The sequence below is a fragment of the Salminus brasiliensis genome, chromosome 24 (assembly GCF_030463535.1).
Source record: "Salminus brasiliensis chromosome 24, fSalBra1.hap2, whole genome shotgun sequence".
Taxonomy (NCBI): domain Eukaryota; kingdom Metazoa; phylum Chordata; class Actinopteri; order Characiformes; family Bryconidae; genus Salminus; species Salminus brasiliensis.
The window spans coordinates 1242142-1265142 of NC_132901.1; the positions used below are offsets into that span (position 1 = coordinate 1242142).

The following is a 23001-nucleotide window of genomic DNA, read 5'->3' on the forward strand; positions in this document are numbered from 1 at the left end:
ATTTAAACTGGGGCTCCAGTCTCATAATATCTTCCTAAACTTTATAAACCACAGCTATGCCATCGACAGGTGGAGATTAACCCCAGCAAGGCGTATTAGTCAGTAACTACAGGGACTTCTGTACAAACTGGTGGGGCTCTTCTTCAGTAATAGATGTTTGTCAACGTTTTCGGCCCCCGGGAGGGTAGGTAGGTTGAGGTATAGGTGCTTTTTAAGCTTAGCACCTTAACGACATTGATGCTGGTGATAACACTGTTCTTTGGCTTCTTACTTGCTCACCCGCCGGAGAGTCTCAGGCTTAATAGAGTCTCTGAGCTTTTCTCAGGAGTCGCTAAAGGTGTAGAGTAGAGCTGGCCTTAAAGTGCTGCAGTCCTGTCTTCATAAGGGAGACTTTTACTTTCAGAGCAAGACGCAACTGTCGGGCTTAAAAGCCAACCTAACTTTTTTATACTGGAACAGAAAGAGCGAAAGGAACAGAATGAAGGGCAGCAGACGGATCAGGGGATTGAGACGTGGGAACAGAAAGAAAGCAAATTGGCAGTTTTTGTCCTCAATCCTTAATCTGGTCCAAAAAATCAAATAAATCAAAATTAAATTTCTGAAGTAATCATTTTTTTCACACTTTTTCAAAGTCCATCTGCTGTTGTGTGAACATTTCATGACGAATGGACCAATACACTCTTAGAAAAGGTGGAGTGGTTCTTCATTAGTTCCTTGCTTTGTCAAAATCCCTGTGAAAAAAAGGATTCAGCTATTTAATGTTGGACCCATTGCTGACACAGATGTGCAAATGCACACACAAACAGACAGCTAGTCTAGTAGTCACTGCCAAAAGAATAGGACGATCTGAAGCAGATAAACATACAAACTTACTGACACCATGCTTGTAGGGTCATAAATATCCCCTGGTGTTTATTCATGTCATGTCATGGCATCAATCAAAATTGATGGGACAGATAATAACAAAAAATAGAGCAAAAGCAAACCATGATCTTCGTAAGACTTCAAGTACTTCTTGATTAATCTATCGTAAATCCATTGATATCACTGTCCAAATACTTATGGACATATTAGAAAACAGACACTGACAGATACTGAGTTTACAAAATGAACAACTTTCTTCAGAGAGTCAGATTGTCTTCACCCTGTTCTTCGCAATAATATAGACAGTCCAGTTTTATTATATGAGTTTATCATATTAAAAAAATCTAGGAAAAGAAAGAAAGATACAAAATGTTCCTGAATTCAGTCATGTCTCTCCACTGCTGCGTCCTGCAGCTGCTGCCCAGGTCATCAGATTCAAACCCCTGACTCTGGCCTACAAAGCCAAGACTGGACCAGCCAGCCCCTCCGTACTTGATGGCGATGGTCAAAAGCCGATCCGCACCAAGAGCCCTTCCAGCTTCAAGTACGGCTCGGCTCGACCTCGACCTGCACCGAAGTGGTGGAACGAACTTCCCCTGGGAGTCCGACCACACTCGCTGTCTTCAAACCCAGACTGAAGACCCTCCTCTTCTAAAAGGACTCAGGCGAAGAGAAGAGTACTATGGTCACATTATAGACTTGTGTTTAGTAGAGTCTAAACTTAGAGGATCTTTAGAGGAATTATTAGTCTATTCAAACTAGCTGAGGTTTTTCTTGGGTAAATAGTGAAGCACTTTTGTAAGTCACTCTGGAGAAGAGCGTCTGCTAAATGCCTTAAATTTAATGTAAATGTAAATGTAAAACAATGCATTCAACATGTAGGAAATTCCAAAACTTTCCCAAAACTTTGTTGTTTGTTTTTATAATGAAATAATATTACAATCTTAAAAACAAATTGCATAGAACATATAAGAAAATATCTCATTGATGGATGATGTCGGGATACACTGGAATTCTGGCCAGCTTGATGCACCATGAGCATTCATTCCAGGCTGTGGCTCACTGGGCATCCTTGTGTTCTTTCACAGTCATTTCCTACATACAATCTGCTGAGAACACTGGTGAATGTACACCATCAGGGTTGAGGTTTTATTAAAAGGTTTTTACTTGAAGCTTTACTACCACTGCTAGACAGTGCATGGTGTGACTAAAGGTCTGGAAGGATACCGCAGCCAAGCTCCACGATGCCTAATGAGTGAGGACAGCATTTGATGACTTGGCCACAGTTGAAGATTTCTAAAAGACCATGGAAATGTAGCCTATCTAGCTTTAAGACATGACATGAAGGGTTTCTGGAGGCATTCTTTTTTTAAAGTTTAAACACATTCTTCTCAAAACCATCTGCTGAACATCTGCTGGCCATTACTACTTTGGGTAACATTATTTAGAATTTTTATGTAAAAACAAAAAAACAAAATACAGAATCATTGAAATGACTGAAATAACTTGGAGTAAAAGGGAAAAGAACGCTGGTTACCACCATCTTTTTTTTCGTCTACAAGTCCTCTATATTGGTGACAATAGATAGATTTGGACATCTCATCATACCAACGGTCAACATTAGTGTTGTCAATCTTGACCTTACTAACGCTCTTGTTGCTGAAAGCAATCAAATCCTCACAGCAATGCTCCTCCTCCAAAATCTAGTAGAAAGTCTTCTTCTCTAGACAGTAGAGACAGTTCTATGAATGAGCAGGTGTCCCAATACTTTTGTATCAGAACAGCCTTCAGCTAGTAAGGTATTTACTAGGAGTCATTCATCATTATTGATTATTGATCTTTACCATTTCTTTGTGATATATGTTTCAGCCATTACTCCATCATATTTAGCAAACGGCTCATAAATACTAAGTATACTGGTTGATCATATTCCAAGAACCTCCAAGGATCTCCAAGAACCTCCAGGAACCTCCAAGAAGCTCAGAGAACCTCTGAGAACCTCCGAGAACCTAGAAGAAGGCCCTATCAGCTAAAAAAAAACAGTAACCCATTGGAACGCCGCTACTCAACACAATTACACAGAAGTATTTAACTATGTAAAAAAAATTCCAGTTCTGTTGGACGGAACTCCATCAAGTAGGTAATTACTGTGATTAAACCACAAGTGCGCCCAATGGAGCGCAGCCTCTACAGTCAGCCGAAGATAAATATCTCGCTGACGTTCTGGAATAGGCCACTTGGGGCAGGTGATACTGTTGTTTGCGGTTGGTGCTGCGGCCGAAAGCTTGTTGATGCTGGGGGAGGAAATCTTGGGCTGGGAGACAGATCGGAGAGCGCAGTGATGCAAGGCAGATGAATTATCCCACTGCTGGTCCTCCGAGAATCCACATCGCTAATAGATCCCTCCGAATACAAACTCGTCCCGCTAGAGCCTGGGCTGACAGCAAGCGTGGGGAAACAGATGATTAGGCTCGAGTTACAGAGCACAACTTTCAATCTCTTGAAATGAGGTAACTTGGAGTAAAAAGTAAAAGAATGCTGGTTTAGCATTTGGACATCTCATCATACCAACGGTCAACAGTAGTGTGGTCAATCTTGACCTTACTAACGCTCTTGTTGCTGAAAGCAATCAAATCCTCACAGCAATGCTCCTCCTCCAAATTCTAGTAGAAAGTCTTCTTCTCTGTACAGTAGAGACAGTTACTCCAACAAAAGCAGAATTGGCTCTTTTTAAAACCCTTGATTTCAGAAGAAACAGTGAATGAGCAGGTGTCCAAATACTTTTGCACTCTATTAGGTATTTATAGTCATTCATCATTATTGATTATTGATCTTTACCATTTCTTTGTAATATACGTTTCAGCCATTACTCCATCATATTTAGCTAAACGGCTCATTAATAAATGAATGTCACATTTTTTTCTGCTCCAGGCTCCACCCACTCCCCCCAGCCCCCTCCCTAGTCCAGCCTTCTCTTTATTGTTTCCACCTTTGTTTAGTTTGTTAGCCTTCCATTCTAGTCTTGTAGGGTTTCTATTCTTGCATTTGGTAAGTAGTTCTCCTTTGTCTATTTATTTATTTACATATTTGTTTGTTTGGTTAAACTAAATTAAATAAATAAATACATAGTTAAATAAATACATTTGCATATCTATTTGCATAAAAATACATATTTTATCATATGCCCTTGTTAGTTTATGACTTTTGTATTAAGAGGAAAAATCTAATGCCATTTTAAAGTAAATATATCTAATAGTCAATAGTTAATAGTTAAATAAATACATTTGCATATCATGTATACATTATGTTGAATCTTTAGAAATACATATTTTATCATATGACCTTGTGGATTTATGACTCATTAAAAAAAGGAAAAATCTAATGTCATTTTGAAGTAAACATGTCTAATAAATTACTTTAAAATATGTTAATTAATGATAAATGACTGTAAATGTTTATTGTTAAGTTGTGGTTAGCCACTTAGGAACAGCTCAAAACTCCCTTATGAATTATTGTTATTATAAAGTGCTACTTAGTAAAATGACAGTGTTTTTGTCAACAATGTAGTAATTTAGGTATAGACCATTAATGCAGTTTATATGTTAACCTGTTTAGCAGACAAATTTATATATGCTTTTATATACACACACACACTTCTATCTGCTCTTTTCAAAAGCAATTATCATGCGGTGAGAAGTTGAATTTTGTAACTGATTCATTCTTTACTCTCCATTACTAATGGCTGTGTATACTTTCACCAAATAATCCATCATACAACCCAATAATTTGAAACTTAAAATGGATTTGATTGATTATTTATGAATGGAAAAATGTGATAGATAGAATTAGATAGACACAATAATGAGCAATGTTGGTTTGTTGATGTTATGGCTTGGAAATAAACATAAAAAATAAATAAAAATAAAAATAAGAATAGTATTATAATAATATAAATGATATAAAAAAATATAATAATAATAATAATTCAAACATCATTTAGTCCTAATGACATGGTATGGGTGGACAAACAGTAGAAAAGAGACCAAACAATTAACATATCAATCATTACAAAAATGTTTAAAATAAACTTTCTCTTTTTATTATCATTTATTGATTTTGTTATATACATGGCATAATCTTGTGCTTTGTTTTTTTCCCCAAAAGAGAATTGTCCAAAAAAACAAATAAACAAACAAACAAAAAAAAACAGGGGGCGGGGCAAAAATTCCCAGAAAATTGACTACATTTTTGACTTTGTCTTTGTTCTGTTTGATCTTTTTTTGTTTGTTTTTTTGACCGCAGGAGTGGACTAGCATTCTGTGTTATTATTTTCCATTTTTCCTGTCTTTTCTCTGAAGGTGTTACTGCTGCGACTGGATGGGATAGACGGTTTGCAGGTGAGCGTGTGCTTTACCAACAGCAGCAAAGGCACCTGTGTATCGCTTCATTTAGAAAACACACACAAACTGAAGTCGCCATAGGTGTGTGCGCTCATTTCGGCAGCCTGGTCCAGGACCCCGCTGGCACGTTTTCAGAAGTGTCCACTTGGGGTCGGAAAGTCATACAAAAATAGGAACAGTGGAAAAAAAAGGTTGAGTTTTTGCTCCATTTACAGATTGGGAAGATGAGGCTTGTGTTAAGCCGAGTTATTCCAATTCCTGATTTCTGCTGAAGGAGGAAGGGAACAAGGGAAGAACGGAGAGAGTGAAGAGGGAATGTGAGTTGAGGGAGAAAATTGTGAGGGAAAAAAAAAGCCAAAACTGAAAAAAGTAGAATAGTGCGATTAACCCTGTAAAACCTTTTGGGGCGATATCGTAGAATTTTTGCCTGGTATTTTATTTTCTCTATTTTTGATTTGCCCCTTACCCGTCGCCCGATATGCCTATTATTAAACAATATGTAATATAGAAATAATAAGCATTGACAGTCAGATTTTGGATGTTCTGAATGGTAGGCTACATTTGGGTACATATGGGTTTCCTAAAAGCATCTTAGCACAAAAATGGGCATTGAGCTCAAGTGGATGTCAACTGAACGCTAAGAAACTTGCCCAGAAATTGCCCAATAATTGCCCAGAAATTGCCCAAAAAGTGCCCAAAAGTTGCCCAAAAATTGCCCAAAAATTGTCCAACAATTGTCTAGAAATTGCCCAGAAATTGGCCAAAAATTGTCCAGAAATTGGCCAAAAATTGCCCAGAAATTGGCCAAAAAATGCCCAGTAATTGCCCAGAAATTGCCCAAAAATCACCCAAAATTGTCCAGAAATTGCCAAAAAAGTGCCCAAAAATTGTCCAAAATTGTCCAGAAATTGCCCAAGAATTACCCAAAACTTGTCCAGAAATTGGCCAAAAATTGCCCAGAAATTGTCCAGAAATTGGCCGAAAATTGCCCAAAACTTGTTCAGAAATTGCCCAAACTTGCCCAGAAATTGTCCAAAAATAGTCTAAAATGTACACTCCTAATAATAAAGATGCTTCAGTTGGTGTTTTGAGCAATGCCATAGAGAACCACATTTATAATAGAGATATGGAGGTTCTTTAGACCTTTTAAAAGGTTCACACCCTCACATCTTTATTACAAACATGGTTCTTGCAAAATTCTACAAAACATGCCCAGAAATTGCCCAAAATTGCCCAAAAGTAGTCCAAAATGTACACTCTTAATAATAAAGGTGCTTCAGTTGTTTTTTTGAGCAATGCCATGGAGAACCACATTTATAATAGAGATATAGAGGTTCTTTAGACCTTTTTAAAGGTACTTCACACCCACACATCTCTATTACAAACATGGTTCTCTATGAATCCAAAATTGCCTTTTCTATTCAAAGAACCATTTAACCTTTTTGAATGTGTTGCAGATTAAAACTGAACGCTGATATTCTCCAGTTTTATGTAGACTTGGTTATGCTTATGTTGAGATCACTTAGAACTTGGTTCTAAAGTTATTCCGATTTTTCAGAGTGAATGTGTTCTGAATGTGCGGCGGCAGCAAATTTGGTCTTAAAGGGTTAAAGGGTTAAGAAAGTACAAAAATAGCCAAAGAAAGCTGGAAAACTTCTGATTAACGTAAAAAACAAACAAACAAACAAACAAAAAAAAAACGCTAGGGCTGATTTAGACAGACAGACGGAAGACAAAAGAGATAAGGCTCAGTTTGCCTAAAGCATCACAACACTGACGTCATCTTAATCCACACAATTTGCTGAGATTTGAGATTTTCGGTGATATTTATGGTAAAAATAACGATCTAAAATTTGATGAAAGCTGTTTTTGCTTCTTATTCTTTCTTTTGACCAAACTGATTTATGGTAGTGTGATTTTAAAGGTTTGACCACTTCCTTTTGCTAGAAAGTAGAGGTGTGCAGTTCAGAATGTTGATAAAATCCATAAATGTCAATAAAACAATTGATTAATTATGAAGTATTTCATATTATCATTGTCACACAAAAAAGTTTTCTCCAAAACAGCAACTTTACAGAAGAAGGAAAAAAAACCTTCTTAAACTTTCAATGGAAGCATTTCTATTGGTCCGTTCATCTTAAAATTCTGATCCAATGTAAACAACTGCCAGATTTACATGATGTCAAAAAGTGAAGATTTTTTAATGTGACAGTGATGAGATATTAAGTAGGATATAGATGATTAAAAGTACTTTCAGTAAATGACATCAGTGGATGTAAAAATGAAAAGTTAGATAACATGTCCTATGAAAAATATTTGAGTTAAATAAACTATTATGTTTTATATATTTTTCATATTGCACTTTCTTAATGGAATAATTTAAATATGATGTGTTTTCTGAGTGGGAGACAATGAGATATCTTTAATAAATATAATTTTTTATTCTGTTTTAAAAGCTGTCCAATAAAACATTATTTCAAGAACTAACTTCACAGTAGGCTCCGCCCACTTATGCATTCTTCCACAGCTACTATTGCCAGTTTAAACAAGCTTTATACTTGTATATTTTGGTTGAAATCCAATTGAGCCCTAATTTATTAAGCCCTATATTGTTTATATTGCTAATATATTGAGCCCTATAGTGTTTATATTGTATGCGTTTCAATAAAAACAGTAATACTAATATTTATTGTTTATTTAAATTTAAATCGTTCCTGTTTTATAACTAATGTTTGAAGGCATTTGATAAATAATTAATTATTAATATAATTATTAGTGTAATGTCACAGTTATTTGAGTTGCCATTATTTTACACATAACCATTTTCCTAACTGAGGAACCATTGAAGAACCCTATTGCCTTAATGGGATTTCTGCTTGTTCAACCAGGCAACAGTAATTATAAAACCCTACGTTTGTGGGCGGAACTTGAAAAGGTCCAATTTAAAGTACTAATCTTGCTTCAGATTTTTGTCTCTTAGTCCATGTTATGATGCTTTGGGGAAGTCGAGCGCTCTCACAGCGGCTGGAAGGATGGACAAGACTGTAGAAGAAACAAAAGGAGGAGAAAGGAAGGGAGGAGGAAGAGGAGGGAGGAGGAAGGCCTTTCTGGTGTCGGGTGGAGCTCGGCCCACCCGCCTTTCTCAGCTCCACAAACACACACTGTTGGTGGTCTGGCAGGTGGAGGCGCTCTCGGCCGGGGAAAGGTAGAGCTTGCCGCTCGGACACACACACACCTCGTACACAGTCTGTTTGGGGTAGCTGGTGCCAGGGCCGAGCAAAGGGTCCACGCTGCCATGAGGGAGATTTCCCAGACGGATAGAGTTCGCATTCAGGAAAATCTGGAGAGGAGAGAAGAGAAGAGGTACAGAGACTTACTTACAGAGGTAAGGAAGGCTTACCTTACATTTCTGAAGACCCTCCTTCTCCCACAGTTCATAAAGAGCCCAAAACGTACATCTAAAAAAAAGTGAAGGCCACTCTGTCCTCAGCTAGGGTCCCAGCAATGATTCAACCATCAAAAACCACTCAAGTTCACACTTAGATGACCTGAAAGTTCTGGAACAGTGTTCTCTGGACAGGGAGTTGGAGCTACATGGACCCTGTTCCCAAGTCCTAACACTGCTTTTCAAATTAGGAACCTTGAACCTACTGTGAAGCATGGTGGAGGTGGTGCCATGGGTGCCATGAGGTTGTTTTCACCTAGATGACCCTCCTGAGTTCTGGAACAGTGTTCTCTGGACAGAGAATTTAAGCTACATTGGCTCTGTTACCAAAACCTAACACTGCTTTTCAAATTAGGAACCTTGAACCTACTGTGAAGCATGGTGGAGGTGGTGCCATGGGTGCCATGAGGTTGTTTTCACCTAGATGACCCTCCTGAGTTCTGGAACAGTGTTCTCTGGACGGATAATTGGAGCTGCTTGGGCCCTGTTCCCAAGGCCTAACACGGCTTTTTAAATTAGGAACCTCAAACCTGCTGTGAAGCATGGTGGAGGTGGTGGTAGGCATGAGGCCCTAGGTGCCATGATGTTGTTTTCACCTACAAGACCCTCCTGAGTTCTGGAAACGTGTTCTCTGGACAGGGAATTGGAGCTACATGGACCCTGTTCCCAAGGCCTAACACTGCTTTTCAAATTAGGAACCTCGAACCTGCTGTGAAGCATGGTGGAGGTGGTGCCATGGGTGCCATGATGTTGCCAACATGCTCCTCAAAGTGGGGGTTTTTCATGTATAGCTGGAGGTCCGCAGTTTTTTTCCCTTTAGGCTCAGAAGGAACGAGTCAGAAGAAAGGTGATGTGAGATATGAGAGCTGCTAAACCGCATCAACCAATCTTTCAAACATGGTGGAGGTAGGGCGATGGGGCCTGGACCTTTTTTTAAAAGAGCTAGAAGATACATGCTATGAGATATGCCACACACACACACAGCTATCCATCATCTGTACGACTTCTGCACATCTCTGTTAACCTGTAAACCCTGTGGGTGAGAGAGAGAGAGCGAGCGAGCGAGCGAGAGAGTAAAAAGAGAGAGAGAGAGATTTTGGGGAGGAATTCCTTTTTGTTGACAAGTTGATAAGAAGAGGAGAATGAAGGACGAAACACACACACACACACACACACACACACACACTCAGACACACTCAGTAGGTTACAGATGACAGTGGCTGGGAGAAGTGGTCTGTGTGTATTACACACTTCATTAAGCTGCTGAAATGGGCACAACTCTGAATCACATGACCTGGGGCCCTCACATGAACACACACACACACACACACACACACACTCACACACTGCTTTGTTGTGTCTGCTGCAACATTCAGAGCAGAATAACAGTCTAATATCGAGCTCACGTGGTTTATCTCTTCCTTTCCTGCTAAATTCTAGCAGGAGGTTCTAATGTGGTTCTATAGGGGAATTATTGGAGTTCTGCAAATATGCATATTCCCATTGCACCCCCCCCCCCCCCCCCCCCAATCAGTCATACAGCAAATAAGGCCAGTCTAAAAACACTGCCTCTTATTTCAGCTCTACTGGCTCCAGTGCTTGGGCCCCGAGAATTGCCGATGGCAATGTACCTAGAAGACGGATGCTCATCTTTGCAACAACAACAACAACAAGTCAGCTGGTGAAATTTTATAATTTCCTCCCTCCTAGATCTTCCTCCATCAGCTGAAAGTGGTGTTATTATTGAACAGTGGAAGAGTTTAGGAGGAACAGCTCACAGAGAGCAGCTCAGTGTCCACCGAGTGTCTGTCAGACCACGTCAGGGCCGAGTGCTGAGAAAAGCCTCCAATAACTGCAGAGCTTAGAGCAAAAGGGGGAGCAGCTCCATATTAATAATAATAGTAGGTGAAATGTGTAGGTGTCCAAATACTTTTGTCCTTTTGTCCATATAGTGTGTGTGCAGGCATATATAGGAAGGAAACTTCGGCCTACGTTTGGAATGGTAGATAACGTTCGATTTGAGAGAGCGAGAGAGAGAGAGAGAGAGAGAGAGAGAGGGTGGAGAGGCAGTGGAAATATTTATCAGGGTGGTCAGGAGGCTCTCCTGAAAGTCTTGACGGACTGCGCTATCAAACATCACACCTGTCCAATAGCAGCAGCTCCACAACACTCTATCTCCTCAGAATGCAAGGCAAGACGTCCTGAAGGCTCAATATGTCTGAGTGTGTGTGTGTGTGAGTGTGTGTGTGTGTGTGTGTGTGTGTGTGTCTGTACGAAGTTGCATCAGAATGTGTCTCTGCTTCAGGACAAATCTGAGTTACATCATAAAAACAATAAACTTGCTTCTGAGCGGATTACACTGCTAGCACTGTTAGCACTGTTAGCACTGTTAGCGCTGCGCTCGAGAGTACCGTCCCAAACACTAGATTCATCCAGCGGGATTCAGCGTCCGGACAAACACTGTGCATTTCATTGCCTAGAGAGACGAGGCATATACACGCTATACGGACAAAAGTATTGGGACACCTGTTCTTTCATTGCTTCTTCTGAAATATTCGTAGGAACAACTGTCCCTACTGGGTCAAAAAAAAAAAAAAAAGATGACCACCGAAATCACGGCCTGAAAATAAGAGTCAGCTGCATTATGGGAATTGCAGTAATATGAGGTCATCTTGGACTGCGTCCCAAACCTCCTGGTCTCAGATGTATTTATCATGCTGTCTGTAATGCAGCCAAGGCTCACTTGGAGGCGTTTCCTTATTATTTAACTTAACCTTCATTCAACCGCAACAGGGCAGCGCTGGGTGCTATTCACTTCACGTGATATTCATTTTGTATGTTTTTGAAAGGTCGCGCTGTCTGGATACGCAGGGTTCGGCTTTTCTGCTGAGTAATCCAGGCCTTTTAGGGATAACCAGTTGATTTGTAGGCTAAGCAGAACGTAAACTAGCTTCGTTTAGCAAGAGATTTAACCTCAGGTTGCGTCCGAAAGTCATAGCAACCGTCAGCTAAAAGAGCTAAACCGAGATTTAGCAAGCTAGCGCCTTTTAAACAGCAGTATTTACTCTAGAATTGAGATGTTCGGAGCTTAAAACCTTCGGAATTTGACAGTAAATAGTGTATTTCCTGTTACTTTGAAAGAAAAAGCCTAATTTTGTATCTAATTTGGTTTATTTTGATTGAGAAATGTGAATATGAATATTATGTGCTAGCGAAGGGAGATTCCGGTGCAGGGCATCTAAGTATGAAGTATGAAGAACACAATGGCCTACAACATGTAGCCTAACTAAGTCCTTTAAAGACCTAATTAGGAAGCCCTGAGTATTGAAATTCCACTACTGGAGCGTCCTTCCTTCTCAATGCGAGGAATCCCCGACTCTCTGGACGCCGCCGATGCTGCATTCAATAAACTGCTGAGACTAAAGAAAGCTCCTTTTCAGTCCAATACACCCGTAATGAGTTTCAGTCTTCAGACTGTGAATCACAAGCTCACAGATTATCCTTGATGCCTTCTAAATATTAGCATCCATGCAACTGTCCTTTACTGTTACTGTTAATGTCCATTAAGGTCTTCAACTCTCCTAAATTCAGGCATGTCATTCCTCTGCTGAGCTCTCTCTTCACTGTAGCTTCCTGTAGCTGCTGCCCAGGTCATCAGATTCAAACCCCTGACTCTGGCCTACAAAGCCAAGACTGGACCAGCCAGCCCCTCAGTACTTGATGGCGAAGAGCTCTTCCAGCTTCAAGTACGGCTCGGCTCGACCCGCCATCCTTTAAGATCCACGGAAGACGAGCGTCCAGACTTTTTTCTGTCCTGCACCGAAGTGGTGGAATGAACTTCCCCTGGGTGTCCGAACAGCCGAGTCCAACGCTCGCAGTCCTCAAACCCAGACTGAGGACCCTCCTCTTCTGAGAGTACTCAGGCGAAGAGAAGAGTACTATGGTCTCCATATTGACTTGTGTTTAGTAGAGTCTATAATTAGAGGATCTTTGAATTATTAGTTCTAACTAGCTGAGGTTCTTCTTGGGTAAATAGCATAGCACTTTTGTAAGTCGCTCTGGAGAAGAGCATCTGCTAAATGCCTTAAATTTAATGTAATGTTGGACTGGAGCAAAAATCTGGGCCATCTGAAGGTCCCTGAGGTTCGTTTTGAGAACCACTGCTCTGAATCATCTCAAACCATGTGAAGGTGTTTAGGGATCGCTAAAAAATGAAATTATGTGGTTTACAGCTCACTGTGTTCTATAAAAATGGATGAAGGTCAGACACCAAACACATCTTGGCTGATTGATGCCGTTTGAGGTCAGGGAGGGGACTCGTTTTAGTCTGGCCTTGTTGTGTCTACTTGCCTAGAGGTGAGTTTATTAAACGATGGGTTGAGACCTTAGCCTATGCTGGGTCTCCACATAATGAGAAATGTGTCAGAGCTCATTAAACTTAAACTTTAAGGCTGAGCCTATTGCTGCTGACACAGATGTGCAAATGCACATACAGAGCTTGTCTAGTCCCTGTAGAGAAGTACTGCCAATAGAATAGGACTCTCTGGAGCAGATGAACCTGAACCTACTGACAACATTTCAGCAGCATTTCAAGATAAGATGCTCATGCCAGGCCTAAAATGGTAATGGTGGTGGAACTCCATTGTGGTGGTGCTCTCTGGAATGATGGATGGTGCTCCTTCCAGTACTCTGGGGCTGGGAGAGTTAGGGAAAGATGGGAACATCCTGACCTCACTAATGCTCCTGTTGCTGAACGCATTCAATGAAATCCTAATGAAAATGCTCCTCTTAAATCTAGTAAAAAGCCAAGATGATACTATGAAGGAGCAGGTGTCCCAATACTTTTGTCCATATCGGGTATATACCCATACATTTTGCCAACATCTTTTAAAAACCTTGCATCTCCAAAATGTCAACTTTACAGGAGAAGGAAAAAACCTTCCAAACTTTCAATTGAAGTCAATGTAAAAAGATGTTTTTCGATGTCATTTTGGAGTGTTTTTATTGGTCCGTTCATCATGTAATTTGGACTGAATATAAAGAACAACTGCCAGATTCCAATAATGTCAAAAAAGTGAAAAACTGCAAAAGTGACTACAAAAGTTTCCTAAAAAGGTTCTGTATTGGCCCAAAAGTGGTTCTTCTACGGCATCGCTCAAAGAACCTTTATGAGTGCTTCAGTGAGTTGTTCAGTACTGGTCAGAAAATGCCAACCTATCGGTCAGGCCCTGGTATAGTCGCTGGTATTTCCGCCCTAGCCTTGTCCTCCCCTCAGGATGAAGACATAATCCTGCTCTAATCTTCTGTCTCTCTCCCATCCTTTCTCTCTCTCCCCAAACAAAGCACATCATCACAAAACCCTGCCCGGTCGGTCTCTGATTGCAACAAGCAGCTTGACAAGCGGGCTGACGGGACACGTTCCTGCCTTTAATTCCCCGTCCAGAACCTCCAGACTTTTAATGTAGCCTTTTTAAAAGTTGCCTGCTGTCAGGCCTGATTTAGCTCTCCATCTGGCCTGTCTAATGCGGCTCATTCTCTGCTCTAAATTGACAGGAGCGTCTGTGTTCTCGTCCCCCACTTTCGTCGCCGCCTCTTGTCTCGTCTCGTCTCGCTCCGTCCCGCGAGGAATGAGTGGGAATTAAAGAGCGAGGGGAGAGAAATCAGTCGAGCCAGAGCACCTACGGTCAGGCCGTAAATGTGTGCGCTCGAGTGAGGGTGAAGGGAAGCAAGAGGGAGTGTAAGCGCGAGAGCGAGTGCAAGACCGAGACCGTCTGACTTGACGAATTTGGCCAGCGAAAGGATTGGACCGACGTGCCTTTCATAAGCGATTTCATCCGGGCCTGGCCGTCACTGACTTCTCTATCATATCTCGGCGAGTAGCTCTCAGCGGCATTGTGCCAGTCTCAGGGACCGGTCTGCTATCGCGCCCGCGAGAGGAAAAGAGAAAGCTCCTTTTTACAGGGAGTTGACAGGACAGCATGATGTATTGCTCGGGCTCCGGGAAGTTAATTAAATAGCCTGGGCAGTTACTAAAGCGAGACAAGGGAAAGGGAGCTAGAGCGAGCGAGAGCAAAAGCGCGAGAGAGAGAAAGATCAAGAGACAGGCGAAGGCATTCCGACCAACATGGCGGCACTAATTTGGTCCGGGTGCAAGGATCGACAAATCTGGATGGTGCACCAGCGCCAGCTCGGTTAAAACAAATGGCAAGGTGGCACATGATGGATGGATGCTGGTACCGACCAGCTAGCATAAGCACGTCCGCTAACTAGACCCGATTAGCTTCTATTCACTCGGAGCAATGCTAGGTTCTCCAGCTGCTGATGTAGCAAATGAAGAATGAACGCCAACCAGCGCACCTGAAGAAAGGTGCCGGGTAGCCATCTTTCCACCCACTCAGGCTCTGGCTGCTGAGGGCAGGCAGCATAACCATGCATTCGGACCGCTTAGCCCTGCCGGAGAACCTTGGCATCTTCTAACTAGCCCTTGTTAGGCTAGGCTAGGTCCTTCGGTATGTAGATCAGATCGATTTACACCTTCTTCGGTTCATCCTCATGTCTCTCGCTGGCTGAAACAGGTGCCTCAGTGTGGGGAAAGCACTAAAGTATGCATGGCTACAGCTCCCGAGTTTGACAGCTCGGGTGTACGGAGATAGTACAACACACACACACACACAAACACACACCACAAACTATTCAGACCTGTAAATCATGTATGACCATGTAAACTAGCTGTCAAACAGATGCAAACTAGCCACCCTGGATGCATGATAATCTCAAACCCCTAAATCCTGCGGGCGCTGCTGCCGTGGAGGCACTGTGCTAACAGCATAGCCACCGAATGCTAAGTAAGGGTACTCCTCCTGAGCCCGAATGGGTCTGTTTCTGCCTCCCTGCAGCTAATACCATTCCTTTTCCACCACCATTTCCAAGTCCCACCCGCTATCTTAATCGTCGCAACTATGCGATAGCTAGCAATCCGCTAAGCTGAGGGCTAGCATCTGCTTCATGCGGGACACACTGACCCAACCTAAGCCGGATAAACACACTAAGGTTAGCTAGCACTGCAGTTTGGTGGACTTTAGTGGATTGTAGGTTAGGTATGCTGCACTGACATAAGTATTGGGACACCTGCTCATTCACTGTTTCTTCCGAACTGTCTCTACTGTCCAGGAAAGGCTTTCGACTAGATTTTTGAGCAGCACTGCTGTGAGGATTTGATTGTGTTTAGCAGCAACAGCGTTAGTGAGGTCAGGATGTTGGATGATGATCACCACCCCACCTAACCTCAACACCAATTCCCCAACTCATTCAAAAAGTACTGGATGGAGCTCCACCACCATCATTCCAGAGAACACAGTTCCTCCACTGTTGCACAGCTCCTCAATGCTGGGGGGCATTATTTGGCATGTTGGATCCCTTAGAAGGGGCGTCCAAAAATATTTGGACATGTAGTGCATAGTGTATGAGGTACGAATAGACCACTTGATATACCATGCTGGCTCTGCTGTTAACATCTACGCACCCAAACAAGGCTACCAAGGTCCACCAAGGCGCCCCCTAGTGGCCGAGCTCATAAACGATCAACCCTGGTTGTTTATTACCTCCTTATAGGCAACCTCGTTGAAGCCAGTGCTCAGGTAAAGGGCCGTAAAGGGCCGTAGACTGGGTACGTGGACTCACCTCTCCTTCCGAAGACTCCAGAGTGAGGTCTTTTCTGCAGGATGCTCGAAACTCCCCCACTCCCGCGTTCACCTCCACGCCTTTAGGGGCCTCCAACGTCAACGTCCGAGTCGGCGACTCCAACCTACGCAAAACATCAACAATCCAATCACATCATTGATTTCCTGTTTCGGAGTCCTCTTCGGAGTGTAAAAATATCTCCAGTCCGCACACACACACACACACACTCACACACACACACACACACACACTCTACATTCTGCTACATTTTACCCAAAGATAAGCAAAGCTTCTGCGGAGTCTTATCAGCGTTATTCATTACTTCTGCTCCGACATCCAGCTTGACCTTCAGCGTTCCTCTCTGACAGATTCAGGCAGCGTGGTTTTTGTTTACACGACAAGATAAGCTAAAAGAATTAAACACGACGGAGATGCACTTATCACCGCAGGATGATAACTTCCTCTAAAGGAATAGAGTCAGAGCTCCACATATTAAAATACATATAAAATACGGCCACTGGAGCCACGCCACCGCACCAGCGAGTTGGTCCTGCAGGGTGCGTTGTGTAGCTGTCAGATAGCCAACTGTGCTAGAAGAACATCTTTGAAGAACATCTGGTTCGAGGCAGCAGGGAGATAAACAGTGACCTGTCTGAAGTACAGCAATTTAGGCTGGAAATGCCCCGCCCCCCAGCTGAAATGAAGGGTCTGATTGGTACTGCAGATTAGTTTGACTGTGGGTTGTCCCGCCCCCGAAAAAGATTCCGATTGGTTCTGTCACTGACGAGTAACGAGTACTTTAAGTAAGTCTGATTTTGACTGGCTCGGCAGAAGACTTGGACCGTTGCCCCTCCCCCTCAGATGAAAAGAAGAGTCTGATTGGTTCTGTTACTAAGTTTGACCATTGCCCTGCCCACCTCCCAGCTGAAATGAACATTCTGATTTTGATTGGTTCTGCCACTAGATTTGACCCACCCACAGCTGACAAGAAGGTTCAGGTTGGTTTTGCTCCTGAGTTTGACTGTTTTGTCTGTTGCCCCGCCCCCAAGCTAAAATGGAGGCTCTGATTGGTTCTGCCACTTATCTGAACTGTCAGATTTTGATTGGTTGTGCTGAAGACTTGGACTGTTATCCCATCTGAAAAGAAGATTCTGATTCTGAAGGTACTGACATTGGGTTTGGCTGTTTCTTGTCCCGCCCCTCGCTTGCCCCGCCCCTCGGCAAGACGATTCCGATTAGTTCAGACACAGAGATAGACTATTTTCCCGTCCCCAGATGAAAAGAAGACACTGATTGGTTCTTGTGTTCAAATGTTGCCAGCTAAGAAAAAGCCCTGCCCCCCCAGCTGTGATTTGATTTGTCACAAAGTTTGACTGTCTGTTGCTCCGCCCCCAGCTACAATCTGATTCTGTTCTCCAGCTACATTGGAGGTTTCAATAGGTTCTACAACTGAATCTGATGTGAGATTGTTTGGATATTATACAGGGTCACTACAGAACCCCTGAAGAACCTCTTAGGTTTGGTCAGGTTGACGGGAACGTCAGGAGCATCCAGTCCATCTTCTCTCCCACAACAAATAAAGTTGTATCCTTGGAGGAGCGAGCAGCCCGTCTGACACCGTTATTTATGAACGTCGGAGTGTGTAAGAGTGTGTGTGTGTGTGATTTATCGCCTAGGTCTAGGTCGTTCTCCGGCACTGTCCGTGGTGCTGAATACCGTCTGCAGTCCGGCTCCTGCGCAAAACATTATCTGCCGTGATTCCTGACGCCGACCTTTGGCTCCTCGGTGCTCTGGCACTTTCCCGGGCCGCTTTTCCGCCCTTTCAGGATGACGGATGGGGCCGGAACGCCGACAGAGCACATCCTCACGCAAAACACCAGGAATGTGACATTTTTAAAGATTGCCTGAACTTTCGGAGATGAAGGTTCAGGGTTTTGGAGCTTCGCTTTGAATGGAGCTCATGGTTAAATAAGTAAGTAAATAAATAAATAAATAAATAAATAAATAAAAACAACTACAAACTTCACGCCATGAATTTAATATTTTTAAATTATTTTAAATTGAGTATTATTATTATTATTATTATTATTATTATTATTCCTTGCCCCGCCCCCCAACTGTGAAGAAGATTTTGATTTGATTTGTCACAAAGTTTGACTGTCTGCTGATTGGTTTTCCAGCTACATCGGAGGTTTCAATAGGTTCTACAGCTGAAGCTGATGTGAGATCGATTGGATATTATACCGGGTCACTACAGAACCCCTGCAGAACCTCTTAGGTTTGGTCACGTTCCCCAAACGTCCTTCTGAATCGGTCAGTCTTAATGGATCAAAACTGAATCGTATCGTGTAAATCTGAGCTATCGTGATGCACTGAATCATTTCATAAAGAGTCAACTGAGTCATGGTCATATTTAGAATTTCATAGATTTCATAGATTACGAATGATCGTAATGAATCAAAATTGAATTATGTTGAGATTTAATAGTTGAGATGTCATGATTCACTGAATCCTTTCCTGAAGAATAAAAATAAAAATGATGGTCAAATTTGAGATTTTATGAATCACTGAATCAATTTTTAACGAATCATAATGGAAACTGTGTTGACGTGAGATTCAAGGATTCAAGGATTCAAGGAGACTTTATTGTCATTCGCATCACATGTGGTACATGGGGTGGAACGAAATTGTGGTACCCAAGGACCCAGTTTTACCCAGACAGCAGTACTTAAATAAATAAAATATACATAAATATATAAAAATATATGTAAAAATGAAAATAAAAATAAAAATGAAAATAAAATACAGAGAGATGTAAAAATGAAAATAAAATACAAAGAGATGTCAGGATTTGCTGAGACCTTTGTTAAATAATCAATTGAATCAATTCATCTAGTAGAATCATGATCAGATTTAGTAAGATTATGATTCCCTGAGTCAACTGAATCAAGCTGAATCTGTGTTTACACGATTGACTGAATCATTTACTAAAGAATCAAAGTTGGAAAGCTGTGAGGTCTGACCAGCTTTCCAACTTTGATTCTTTAGTAAATGATTCAGTCAATCGTCTATGTACGACAGGGCGGAGTTTCTGCAAAGTCGTTGTGTCCTCAGTGAAGGACGGCCGCTACCACCCCGTCACAACAAAGCCGGGAGCTGAGCCCATCTGCTCTCGGAGGCAGATCTGGTGTAATAAGGTAATCAATGCATGTGAAGGTCAAGTGTGAGAAGTGGAGGCTCTAATGTCCGAAGGACCGGGGAGCAATTTTAGGCGGATTTGAGGGGCCAGGTTGCCATAGCAGCAAATCGAAATACCCTCTCAAGCGACAGCGGACAATCAGAGAGGGATTTGAAATTACATATGCGCCGAGCACTCACTCCCAATTGGCTGTGTGACTTCTGCCCACCCACTTTACCCTCACAGCCCTCCAAGAGGTGCCTGAAAGTCCTCATTTGCATATTATTAAGCTCTCCAGCCAATCACAGTGATTATTTCTGGCTCGTTCAGCCCCAAAACTGAAGCTGTGTCACATGACCCAGTCAAAGAGTTAAAGTGAGTGTCCGGTGAGTGGAAGTGTTTCTAATAAAGTGGCCAGTGACTTAAAGCACAAGGTAGGTGTTTCTAATAAAGTGGCCAGTGACTCAAAGCACAAGGTAGGTGTTTCTAATAAAGTGGCCAGTGAGTGGAAGCACACGGTAGGTGTTTCTAATAAAGTGGCCAGTGACTGAAAGCACAAGGTAGGTGTTTCTAATAAAGTGGCCAGTGACTAAAAGCACAAGGTAGGTGTTTCTAATAAAGTGGCCAGTGACTCAAAGCACAAGGTAGGTGTTTCTAATAAAGTGGCCAGTGACTGAAAGCACAAGGTAGGTGTTTCTAATAAAGTGGCCAGTAACTCAAAGCACAAGGTAGGTGTTTCTAATAAAGTGGCCAGTGACTGAAAGCACAAGGTAGGTGTTTCTAATAAAGTGGCCAGTGACTGAAAGCACACGGTAGGTGTTTCTAATAAAGTGGCCAGTAACTGAAAACACAAGGTAGGTGTTTCTAATAAAGTGGCCATTGACTCAAAGCACAAGGTAGGTGTTTCTAATAAAGTGGCCAGTGAGTGGAAGCACAAGGTAGGTGTTTCTAATAAAGTGGCCAGTGAGTAGAAGCACAAGGTAGGTGTTTCTAATAAAGTGGCCAGTGAGTAGAAGCATAGGATAGGTGTTTCTAATAAAGTGGCCAGTGAGTGGAAGCACAAGGTAGGTGTTTCTAATAAAGTGGCCAGTAACTCAAAGCACAGGGTAGGTGTTTCTAATAAAGTGGCCAGTGACTCAAAGCACAAGGTAGGTGTTTCTAATAAAGTGGCCAGTGACTGAAAGTACAAGGTAGGTGTTTCTAATAAAGTGGCCAGTAGGGGGAAGCAAAAGGCAGGGGTTTCTAATGTAATTAATGATGTAACCCTGTTGATTGTCTCGTTAAACAGGAGCTTTAAAGGGGAAATTGTTGCCATATGGTTGTTTGAATTCCCAACGCCGCCAACTTTCAAGGCAAGGCCCGACTTCCTTCTATTCGAAGGGCTTTATTGTGTTTCCGTGTTTGTTATTCCGGATGCTGCCGGAGTCTATTCTTGTCAGCTATGCCATAAACGAGTTTAAGGCTGGCATTTAACGGGGGGGTGGGGGAGACGGAGGGCTGGAGAGACGGAGAGATGCGAATCCCGGCATGCAGTACCTGACGAGAGTCGGTGGGAGCAGATGCTGTCATCAGTCTCTGTTAACGGAATGAAAGTGCACGGTGTTCTAAAAATGAGACCCTAACACACGTCCCTCTCTCCCTCTTCGTGATATGATACCAGAACACACACGATATTCAATGTATGATTAAATATAGTGTTCCAGGGGCTCCTGAGAAAGCCAATGGCATACTGTACTTCTAAGGATTCCTAGAGATTTGAGCCCAAAAGCTGATGGGCTTTGTCAAAGGGCTTCATCTTGACCATTGACGGACCTTTCAGTGTGATAATGCAATTGCAATGACCTACATTAGCCCCATCCTTCCAACCCACCCTAAAAGTGCATAACCCCTCCTGAACCCACCACCACTGACCCTGGTGGACATCCACCATACGTGGGCCAACATGGAAGACCCATACAAGGCCCCACATGGGCAGGTTATTTGGGGCAGCAGGTATACGAAATTAGCAGGTACTGAGTAATTACTCCTTAGCTAATGGGTTCAAGGGAGTTCAGCACCACAGCCCACGCCTGGTTCATGATGTTGATCTATCTGCTCCAGAGAGATAGTCCTATTCTATTGGCAGTACTGTGAAAGACCTGGAATGGGAAGAAACGGTGCTAATTACTAATTACAAACCGATTTTTCTTGACTAGCATGGCTGTTGCTGACACAAAGCTGAGAGACGTCCATATGCCATGGCTGTCACAGGCATCCATCCGTTCCAATGGTCTGTGCAGATTCAGGTGAGCCATAAATCCTTCAACGGTCTTTCCCACTTCCCCACTTTCCTCATTATGTCCATCTGTAATTAGGCTCCAGAGAGGACGTTAGCAGTCTGCTGTCCATGCTAAACCCCTTGTGCTGTACTTCAGTCGCACCGTGTGAGTGTGTGGGTGGGTGGATGTGTGAAACCGGCCAACTGTTCCAGCCAATACTGGCTTCAATATGGTAGCAGTCAGGGGTAGGGACAGCTGGCTCCGCCCCCAGCTCCGGAGAGACATAAGACTGGTACTGAAGCTGTCAGACGGGGACGCTAACAGACCATCCGTTACTGAAGATAGGTTCCAGTATGTCCAACGACTCAGTAATTCAGTGGTTGAGATGTAAACAACGAAGACCAAGGAACTGAAACAACTGATTTCGGGTTCTTCCGTTGTTCGTAAGCCTGAGCTTGGAAGTATACGCCAAGCTTTGCCGCTTCATTTCACCAGAGACTCAAAGCGCTAACCTCGCAGGCCCGAACCAAATGTTCTGGTCTAACCCCAGTTCCAAAAGCACAGATGCTCCCGTGCTGGGAATTAGCGGCATACTTAGCAACTCGCCGGGAACAGCGCTCATGACTGCAAGGCTCTTCGCTTCAAGCAGATGTTTCCATGCAGATGTTAGCTCTGATAGCGGTGAGGCGCTAACAGAAGGATCCATGCCTTCCTCACCAGGGTCCAGTACAGATGAATGAATATATAGGTACGTTGTCTGCACTAGCAAACTTTCTAATACTAAAGTACTAAAACTTGTACTCTGAGTACTTGTAGACTTGTCTTGGACTTGATAGTATTTGTAATCAGACTTGTCTTGATCTCGATAGTATTAGTACTTAGACTTGTCTTGGACTCGATAGTATTTGTACTCAGACTTGTCTTGATCTCGTTAGTATTAGTACTTAGACTTGTCTTGGACTCGATAGTATTTGTACTCAGACTTGTCTTGGACTCGATAGTATTTGTACTCAGACTTGTCTTGGACTCGATAGTATTTGTACTCTGACTTGTCTTGAACTTGATAGTATTAGTACTCAGACTTGTATTGGACTCAATAGTATTAGTACTCAGACTTGTATTGGACTCGATAGTATTAGTACTCAGACTTGTATTGGACTCGATAGTATTAGTACT

At 42.5% G+C, this 23001-nt stretch overlaps 1 protein-coding gene across 1 annotated transcript in view; it reads right to left on the minus strand.

The window, feature by feature from the left end:
- Window positions 1–5000: 5000 nt before the first annotated feature.
- LOC140546516 (zeta-sarcoglycan) overlaps window positions 5001–23001 on the minus strand; it is a 170911-nt gene continuing 152910 nt past the window's right edge. The window contains exons 7-8 of the mRNA XM_072669862.1: window positions 16390–16513; window positions 5001–8604 (exon numbers count right to left, since the gene is read on the minus strand). Coding sequence (XP_072525963.1) covers window positions 8407–8604; window positions 16390–16513 — 322 coding nt within the window. The 3' untranslated portion in view covers window positions 5001–8406. The remainder of the gene's footprint in view (window positions 8605–16389; window positions 16514–23001) is intronic.